The sequence below is a fragment of the Embiotoca jacksoni genome, unplaced genomic scaffold (assembly GCF_022577435.1).
Source record: "Embiotoca jacksoni isolate LCO1_2020_lvr unplaced genomic scaffold, fEmbJac1.0.p SCAF_17, whole genome shotgun sequence".
In the NCBI taxonomy this organism is placed as follows: Eukaryota; Metazoa; Chordata; class Actinopteri; family Embiotocidae; genus Embiotoca; species Embiotoca jacksoni.
In genome coordinates this window covers 7,291,584-7,302,155 of record NW_027185307.1, presented here as the reverse complement: position 1 = coordinate 7,302,155, position 10,572 = coordinate 7,291,584, and the positions used below count along the sequence as shown (strand labels likewise).

Sequence of the window (10,572 nt, the reverse complement as noted above, 5' to 3'; positions counted from 1 at the left end):
GGCCTACTTGTTTGAGGTGGAAATACAGATTGACTGCATGCAGCTCTCTACCCTGACCAGATTTTTGAAAAACAAACACTATCAGAAGCAGCACATCCTTTTATTTATTGTTGCAAAAATCTGCTTTACTTTACTTTATTCTGCAACTTTCAGACATTTCCTCTGCAGCAGGTTTGCCCGTAGTGTCAGTTCATATGATATGAATACGTGCGAGGCTTGCTGCATGTGGCCTGTATATGGGAGACAGCAGGCCGAGTTGAAATATGAATTGTGTATGCAGGAGTAAGAGTGTATCTAATAATTGATTTAGCAGGTTATAAGCTTATGGAAAAGAAGGGAGGTTGCTCTGATAATGTTTTTTTGGTCTGTATTAGTATGTACAGGCCATTGCGGCGATTCGTGTGATTGTTATGGTAAAATATGGCAACGAAACGTATGATTAAAATGGTGTGTACATGATTCTCCCCGTTTCCCAGTGTAACTATCTTTGTGTGTGTTTACAGGGCAAAGATCGCGATCCAGGTGAGAAATTCAGAACACCTCCTGCACACATCCTCTCTCTCTTTCCCCACTCTGTTCTCTCTCACTGGAAATGTTTATGTGCACAGAGACTGCTGCTCCGAAGACAAATTACATGATTTTGGCATTCAACCCAGACAACTGTTGAAATGCAGTAATAGTAGCCTTCCTGTCAGCATAATCTACAATTATATAAGCTTCAACAACATTGCTTTTTCATGCAGAAACTGCCCAGTATCATGTGGTATATTTACTTGATTGGTGTCTTTTAACACAACTGCCAAACAATCATATAGGACAGTTTATTATGACTAAGATGATCTTTAAAAAATACTAATACTAATTGATCCATCTAAATTAACATGCGTATTAAACTGAGAAAAGTAAGAAATCCTCCCATTTTGAGAACCAAAACAAAGCTAATGTGTGTTTTCAATGGTAAATCGCTTAATTAAGTAGCTATTAAAATGGCTTGTTGCTTCACATGTTTCCATCAAAACCAGCTTTTTCTTTCTCTTTTTTCTTCTTTTTTTTTTTTACTCTCCACACATTAAATAACACAACCAACCAGGAGAAATGCTTTACGGCACTGAACAATATAAATTTGGTCAGGACTGGCAGTAGTTTTGCATGAATTGCTGCTGGCATGGCGCCAGATTTTTTTTTTTTTTTTAATTTTTTTCATGGGAGAAGAAGTTGTGACTTTACTTACAGAGAGGAAGGTGTACCTGGCAGCTATTAACTGGCTAATTGCATGAAAACCAGAGTGCATAAGTTAGTTTGCTCAGGTACTCTGGTCATGTACAGTAAATGTGGTCTCTGTATTTATGTCTGTCTCCCTCTTTTGCCCTCTGTCTCTGTCTCTGCCAACATACAGCATCCCTTTTCAAACTGTGTGTATGTGTGTGTGGCTCCGCTGCTCCGAGGGCCTTTAATCCCTTATAAACCTGGCTTCAGCACTCACTTTTCCACCCCTCCATCCATTATGCTGCAGAAAATCATTTCTGACTGAAGACACATTAAAATCAATAGGCATTTGATTGCCCCGGCCCTTGGCGTTTCATAATATTTCAACGCCGGATTCTTTGTCTATTTTCAAAGGTGCTTCGACACATCGCTTGTCCTTGTGTGGCTAGAAATGCGATTCATGCCCCCGAGACAAAAATTCTCCATGGTCCTGTGTCTTTAGAAGTCCTATTCATGTAGGATCGCACATGTCGGGCTGCCAGCCGCTGCGCTGCAGCGCTGGAGCACTGGAACAGATCCTGAAAGAGAAGCACGGCAGATTTAGATGTATTAGCTTTCAATACAATGTTGTTGACTTCTCTGTTAACTTCACCTCTTTCTTCATGCTGTCACTTGAATATTTTTTTCTCATTCACAACAGTTCCTCCCCACAGCGCAAACACAAACATGTGCAGTTATTTTTATTGTGTTGTGCGTGAGATATGAACTTGGTATTTCTTTGTTTGGCATGGATGGCTGCTTTACAATAACGTACTATAATTCAATCCCAATGATTTCCTGGTAGATAAGAGGATCAAAGTTGGCCGTTGTTTAAAATCAAATAGTTATGACTGAGATCATTCCAGCAAGCAAATTCAGCTTGAAACAAAGGTATTTGTTTTAGTGCAGGTGTAGTCCCTTTCTATTATGTAATATATTACCTGTGGAGTGGTTTATCCATTGACTGTATATAAAAAGCTTCCGGGTCTAAAAATAAATTAGGCTGATGCGGAAGTGCCTTAAGCAGCAATACCACCGAACACCACTAGAGGTTGGCTACCAAAAGCCTCCGGCATGGCATGACATAAGTCATAGTCATAAAGTCAATAAAATTCCTCCTTGAGTTATTTTGGCTTTGTTAGCTAAAGTCCCCCCCTCCCAGCTCGTCCAAATATAGTCACTACCGGCTCCAAACCGCTCCGAAAATGGCACCGGACAAAATCCAAACTCGAGGCTTTATAACGGCTGTTCACAAACCAATGGGTGACGTCTGTTGGTTGCAGCTTGGGCATGCCGTAACTATTTCCTGGACTGGTAATTGTAGCGGTTGAGTAAAAGTTGTGCACAATATGTGCTTGAATGTAAAAGGAGGGAAATAAAGAGCGTTAGATGACGATAATACCATTTCCAAGCAGCATATTAAGAAACAGCAGAATGCCTTTCCTGAAATTCTTTACAGCACATTTAATCAAAACTAGTTTTCATCATTTTTCAGACATGTAAATAAATATTTATAACTTTAATTGAATTTCACTTCAAACTTCCCAGCAGGTTTTCAGAATATGTTGTAAAGCAGTAAACACATCTGCTTATCTTTAATCTAAGTGCCTGATAGCCAGCCATATACACCAGGGTGCACTGTTGCTTATCTGTCCTATGATAATGAAGAATGGGTCCACATGATTTGCAAGGGCAGTACACTGCTGACAAGAGGTGTGTGTGTGTGTGTGTGTGTGTGTGTGTGTGTGTGTGTGAGTACATATGTATACTCCCTCTCATTACCACCTATAATGGAGCTATGAATAGTTTAGTGGAGCAAAGATGCCTCCTTAGAATGACAAACATGCCCCGTTAGCCGAGGTCGCACGCGCATGCATATACGCACACATGTAGATAAAAATTGATGAACGAGGTAATCGAGCAGAAAAAGTCAAGTGTGTACATTTCTTTTAGATTTCTGCTCTTCAGCTCATAGTTTCCTTTACAAAAAGGACAGTTTGGTGTGAATTTTGAACACTAATCAAAGTTTTCAGTTAACTTGATTAATTACAATCATTTAAAAAAATCCATTTAATTTGTCCCTATCACATAAAACTGTCAGAACGACATCTTACTTTAAAACCTGGTAACACTTTACAGTAAGGATACATTCATGCAATAATACCCCATGAAATTATCAGAAAGTAACACGAGTTCAAAGTCTTTCATTCATGATCTCGTGCATGAACAACACATTAATTAAAGCCGAGTACATCATCAATGATCATGATTTATTAATCATCACCACTTCACTTTAGGAGCCACAAACACGAGATACTAATGTTTAGTTAATTATGTGCTCTGTGCTGCAGAGTTTGGTTCAGTGGTCCAAAAGGTTTTTGCAAAGAATTCATCATGATCATGTTTAATAAACACGAGGTATTAATGCATGAAGTCATGCTGAAAAAAAATGCATGAATTGTTACACATTTCATTATTTTAGATGTACTGCATCCAACAAAATTCTGTGAAACCAAGTCGTAACAACAAAAAGATCACGTTTCAGAACATGTACAGAACAGTTAATATTGAGTCAGTGTAGACTTCAGGCTCCTTTGAGGCTCACACACTATACCATATAAATCTTTAACCTTTTTGCCTTAGACCTGCTTCAGGTTCCTGTTCCTCACTCTTTATAAAGTCCCACTTCTGTAGTGTTCTTCTTGCAGACAGTGTTACAGGCACTGATGCTGTCCGTCTCACAGGTCTGCCCAAGATGCTGGTAATCAGGAACTACTTCGGCGTGCCGAGCCCCACTTCTGGTCCAGCGCTCAGCATCCAGACGGGTGATATCATTGAGTTAATCTGCGCCGACCTTCACAGCCCCTGGTGGCAGGTCAGAGGTCACACTATCTCTTAATCGCTTATTTTACAGAACTGAAAATTCTATCTGCTCCATTTAAATCTCTAATTTCCCCCACTGTCAGTCAGTTTAACCTTTATTCCCACCTCATATTTTATCACAGGTTTAGAGTGATGTATCATTCTGTCAGCTCTTTTCATTACAAAAGTCAGATCTGGTTTCGTCAGCATGGTTTTCTGAAATGGACTTTGCAGCAGCATCCTCCTACATACAATTGTGTAGACATTTGAAGCAAAAGTATTTCAGTATCAGTCTATGCTAAAGAAAGCTCAGTGTGTTTGAGCTGCATCTAAAAATGAACTTCTTAGCAGAGACAATTATACACACAACACAGCACTTCATATGTTTGCATAACTCCCACACACCGGAAATGTTTGTTTTATACAAGCGGTTACTGTTATGTGATGCAACACATGTGATTTAAACTTCTCCAGAGGAGGAAAGCTGATCTGGTTCAATGTGATGTCACTTCCTGTGTGCATGTGTACGAGAGAAGCTCAATAAAAGTCATCATAAAATGTATGCAAGATTGTACCTGAAGCCTGAAAATGGCATCTTATTAACACAAACTGCTATTGTAATATAATCAGACGTGTAATGAGGAATCCAACACATCTCACTACACTTAAAACAGAACAGATAAAATACATACAGAATTCAATTAACTGTGCGTAAGAGCGTTACTGGAGGCAGCTACATCCCCCAAAGTCAGCAAACATCCAATATCTATCACCTTCGTAGGCAACAGACCGTAATCATTTCTGTTCTGGGGATGTGTGACAAATTTAATCGATCAGTGTAATTTCATTTCATTCAGCAGCAACCATCTGTTTACTCTGTCAATGTTACCAGCTGTAATCGTTATCAAACTCTTAGCGAGGATGCAGCAGAAAGCACAAGGACTGATCGAATGTCCGGAGGTGGAAGGGATGTGATGGCCGATGACCACAACAGTGACAAAAATAGTCTCAGCTGCTAGTGGGCCTCTGAGAGTTGGAAAAGTCCCATTAAAAAAAACCAACAAAAAAAACCAACATTTGTTCCAAGAGTGCAAAATATAGCTGTTTCACACCCACTTATGAACACATAGACAAAACAGCAAACTCCCATCGGGGAGGATGAGACTTGTTTTGAAGTCTCTATTGTAAATATAAATAGAATAATACATTTAAACTCTGAAATGAGCCACACCTATGTCTTTATGCTACACATGAACAAGTTCTCATACAAAATGATACTCAATAGCAGAAAACAAGTTTCTGAATATTTCTGAAATCTTGAAATAAATCCAAAGTGTTTGCTAGTTTGAATTTGTATAATTCAGTTGCAGTTATTTAGGCTGGGAGCCTCTACAGTTTGTTAGCACGGAGCCTGCAGGATTACATCAGGTCATGAGTGCTGCATTAGCAGGTTAACAAACAAACCAAAACACAAGGAAAACTAATGTGAAACTAAAGGTCTGGAAAACACTGAACTCACAGCGCTGAACACAGACAGTCTGGCAACTGAAAGGGGGGGAGACAGAACTAATTACTGATTGGCTGATAAAACACAGGTGAGCACAAGCACTGGAGGGGGAAAAAAGCACAAGGTCAGGAAGTAAAACAGACAAAAGAGATGTGGGATTTCAAACTAAAACAGGAAAACTAAACAGGAAAAGAAGAACCTTGATGGGAGAGTTTTTATCCTTCATAACTCTTATTTGTACTTTATGATGAGATTTGTTAGTTTTTCCCATTACATCATCACGGCACCCCTTTTCACGCTTCATAATATGCTTCAGGTGAAATCTTCTTACACTTATAATGATGACTTTTATTCAGCCTCTGTGTCACACACACACACACACACACACACACACACACACACACACACACACACACACACAGTAAATGACTAATAGGCAACACTGCATGCCTTTTTTTTGGCCTTTTTTTGGCCTTTTTGGCACTGCCTCAAGACTAATGACTGACTGAGCATGTGACAAATAAAGTCTCTGTATCTTGCTTGCTTATGTTAGCCATATATTTACCCTGTTCATTTAATTGTCAGTGCAGTGTAGGACTTAAATGGCATATCATAAATAATGATCCTAATGGATGTTAAAGCGTTTGAACCAGGTAATTTCCTAGATCATTTTTGAGGCATAATTTCTTTACAGCTTTGGTATCCATGCCTGAATTGTGGTTCCAAATGAATCAAATATTTTGTCAGTGCCCAGAACAAAAACATCATGAATCCACAGTCCCAGGGACAAAACTGCAGCACGGTCTTCAGAAATCTCCTGTTTATATGGACTGCGTCTCCCCAGTGTTGATAAATCAGGGCACTGAGCACCACCATGGGAGGGATAAGGAACTCATCCTCTTCCTCTCTTCCTGCCAGGAATTCCTCCAACAATAGTTAACTGCCTCTGTAAATCTGAGCTGCTGTGTTGCAGGCTAATTGTTCCTGAATTATGGAGACACAGTCGGCCAGATGTACGTAACGCAATTATCTCTCTGTGGTTTCAGGGCAAAATCCTGTCGACGAAAGAGGTTGGCTTCTTTCCAAGCGACGCTGTGAAGCCTTGCCCATGTGTAAGCATGCATTTCCTTCTAGTCCTTTGGTACATTAGGGCCTGTTGTAGCAGCTCACACTGTAATGGGCTACGTGTAATTGCCAGTGACGTGGGGATGGTTGGGGTATTTCAAAAAGGGAAGTAAGATATGTTAACTGGCAGAGGAAGAAAAACAGCCGGGCTGTTTTTTATGCTCAGAAGGAACCTGGCTTGTTTTATTAATGAAGGGAAGTTCACAGTTTAATTTTATTATCAATAAGAGGCAAAGACAAAATTATCTTTTAAGGAACAAGAAGTACTTCATGTTGTGCAAGCTAAAGCTGGTAGGGAGTGTGAATCTCAGTTGCTTGTTGAGTTCCATCCAACCACTGGATTGTCTTGTTCCTTTTGATAAAGTGAAATTCAGACTCTGTCCAGCTGCTTCAGGAATACGAGGCCTCCAGTAGATAAGTGTTATCTTCACGTCTCACTGTTGTAAAGATAAAAAGCGCATTAAGCAGTTTTATTGCGGTCGAACAGTGTAAAAGCATCTGTTTTCTAGAAGAGCACAACATCAGTTTACAAGCGGTCCTGCGGAGCTGACGCCAAGCGCACAACCTTATTGTTGGGGTGTACTGTATGTCCCACCGAGGTCGAAGAAGTGAAAGTCTCACATGTCCGCTTCTGCTCTTTGTTCCAGGTGCCGAAGCCCGTCGATTACTCCTCTCAACCTTGGTACGTTCGCTGAACAGCTATCTCACTTTGGATGTATAGAAGCAAAGAAGGTTAAAGTCTTCACTGGCTGAAACGCATCATACGCTTTTAAAGGACAGAGTGAATACAGATGTAAATTCGTCCAGCAAACACTCAAGATCAGACCACATGGGCCTGCTCCGGGCTGATAAGAGATTTATTTGGCCTGAGTGATGACAAAATGTACGTTTGTTTGATTTTTACTCTCGGTATCTGCAGAGAGAAATTTAACTGTACAGCTCTAACACAAGGAGAATGTCATCACCAGTACAGTGTGAAGAAAAGCAATAACTTCTGTGTCATTCACTCTATTTACATAATAGGTTTAAAGTCAGTCAGATGATCTTTTGTCCTTTCTCTTGAACTGATCCTTTCTGGCTGTTTCTTTGTACTGCAGGTTTGCAGGCCCGATGGAGAGGCTGCAGGCGGAGGCCGAACTCATCAACAGGGTCAACAGCACCTACCTGGTCCGCCATCGCAGCAGAGAGTACACAGAGTACGCCATCAGCATAAAGTAAGTCACTCAGAAAATATCCTACCTCAGGTCCTGATTAGTAACAGTAGTGTCAGTATTACCTCCTCCGATTAATTTCTTGGATTTAATTGATTTATTCTTGGTAAAATTTCCACCTACTTATCATCTTTTATATTTGAACTATGGAAGTTACAATCTCCGTTCGCAGGACTTTTTTGTGTTTCCAATTAAAGTCAGAACTGAACCGGGAAAGAAAGCTTTTCTGCACCTATTTCTCTAAACACCGCGCAGACCGAGCTTCAGCTCCAAAACACAGTAATCCTGAATGACTTTAAAACAATGGGGACATCTATTGAATCCAGGCCGTCTACGTGTAAATGTTTATCTGATTTTATTTTAATGTTTGTGCTTTTTAACTCTTGAAATGTTGTGTTGCTGCTATTCCTAGCCAGTTCTCCCTTGTTAAAGAGATCCTTTGATCTCAATGGGGAAAAAAAAAACGGTTAAATATAGGCGGGTCAAATAAAAAAAAATAAAAAAATGATGTAACATGATCATTTCCACTCAAATATGAGCTTGTCTTAAGCCAATCAGGTTTTATTGTTCTGTACTTTAGATACCTCTCTGTGGCTGTGCTGATTGCCTCAGCCAAACCACAGTATTGACCAGATGAAACTCCCATCTGTAGTACATGAAAAGGCCGACTGATAGTTCCTTGTAAGGTTGATGTGCTTATCCTCTGTGGTTAACCACAGTCAAGTGTTTGAAACTGACCAAACTAAATGCGAATCATGGAGCATCGTCTCAGTTAAGGCACATTATAGTTATTTTAATCTTGATCATGAGGAATTAACAAAGCGTTCCTCAGAACCTACAGTATGTGTGCAAGAGTCCCTACCAACCTTTGTAACGTGTCTTTGTGCTGTGAAAAGACGTCGTCCCTTACCGTCGAGTCTCTTAGCTGGAACACTTCCCCTAACAAAGAGTAAAGCACATTTCTCCGTAAGCAACGGAAACATTCCTTTAAAATTGATTTAACTTCTTTTCTTGCAGAGGGGACCGCTCGCAGTGCCTTCATGTTCCTTCTGCGCTGAAGTCTTAATTGCGTGTGTGCACACAGGCTTTGAGCTCTGAATAGAGCAGAAAATGAATGTAAGACTGTTCAAGGTTATTAAAACCTCCCCACGAAAGAGAGAAGCAGGGTTAAAGAGACATACGTAGCTGCGGGAGCAGCATTTGAAAAGTATTACTCACAAATGGAAATGCCCTCGTCTACATTCCTTGTTCGTCATAGCAGAGCTGGCAGAAGATTTTTTTTTTATCATTTCGTCCAAGTAGCCAAGAGGCCCCAGTTCTCTATGACTTAAGCTTCAGCATTTCAACTTACTGTATTCCCCGAAGGCAAAGAAAGCCACACACGTAGTTCTGTTCACAGAGTAGAGACTATATTTGACTCCTTGAAGTCTTACATTCTCTAAATTTTAAAGTGTCTGAAAGGATATACAGATTATCAAGTGTCTACAAGTTTATTTTTAACATTAAGAACTGTTTTACAAGTGTGCTGCATTGACATCCGGATGATGATTTTGTATTTTGTCCTTGTAAAGAAAAATGTTCTGAGAAATAGATTCAGTAGCAGTGTTGCTGAAAACAAGATGAGAAGATTGATACAACTATGTTACTCTATGATATGTTAGTCTATCTTAGCGTCATAAGATTGTGAACAGCATGTCTTTGTCAAGGTTGGAAAAAAAAATCTACCTGTAAACACTTCTAAAGCTCAGTAATTAACACATGAAATCTTGCTTAGAAATGTGAAAGCAACTTTTTATAGTTAAATGTAAGCTGCTCCTGCCAAAAAAATACAAAAACAAAAAACAGCCAGGTACATATTTCCCCCAAAACCTCTGTTTTAGAATAGTTAAAAGAAACCAGGTACAACTTGTTCATTACTTATAAAGTGCCAGTAGGCTACTTTTAAACTTTGGATAGACCTTTTGGAGAGTTCATAATTTTAGTGTTTTTGCTAAGCTAAGCTAAGTTAAGTTAACCAGCTGTATTCATGAACATTTAATGAATGAGCTAATGTAACTGATCCTCTCAGGGAAAGTCGAAACAAATAAGTGAGAAGGCATGATTCTCAAAACGTTAAACATCTTATTTAACACTGAAATAACAATGCAAAGGATTTTCTAGTGTTTTTAGTTTTCCTGAATGCTAGATGTCTTCACCTGTACTGTGTAATAACCAAAACCCAACCCGGTCTCTTCGTTCTAACTGAGTGGGACCTGGCGACGGCATGGTAAACCGTGAAGTGCTAAAAAAAACAAAACAACAGATGTGCATTACTGCTCTTTTTGACCGTTCCCTCCCAACTGGGGTCTGTTGGGCTCTATAACAGTTTGGTCTTGGGTGTAATTATCCTCAGATCTTTTTTGATGGGGCAGGTTTTCTACAGCTTCATAAATGCTTCAGGGATTATGAGAATAAAGTGCTGAAAGAATTGAGTAAACTGCACTAATTTTCTCCTGGGTTGTTACATTTTTCTACAGAAGTACCAAATGGAGTAGGAAAAATGTGCACTGTTGCTGATAAAGCAACACTGGGCTGTATTAGATTTGTGCACGGCCTGTTTTTCCTCTCGCAGCCTCAGACCAC

The 10,572-nt window shown here is 39.7% G+C and overlaps 1 protein-coding gene across 2 annotated transcripts in view; it reads left to right on the top strand.

Moving 5' to 3' along the window:
* The window catches only part of LOC138199361 (guanine nucleotide exchange factor VAV3), a 96,464-nt gene that overhangs the window by 69,554 nt on the left and 16,338 nt on the right, over positions 1-10,572 (top strand). For both annotated transcript variants that reach the window (XM_069151404.1, XM_069151403.1), the window contains exons 19-23: positions 504-522; positions 3,990-4,120; positions 6,661-6,726; positions 7,387-7,421; positions 7,837-7,953. In XM_069151404.1, coding sequence (XP_069007505.1) covers positions 504-522; positions 3,990-4,120; positions 6,661-6,726; positions 7,387-7,421; positions 7,837-7,953 — 368 coding nt within the window. The remainder of the gene's footprint in view (positions 1-503; positions 523-3,989; positions 4,121-6,660; positions 6,727-7,386; positions 7,422-7,836; positions 7,954-10,572) is intronic.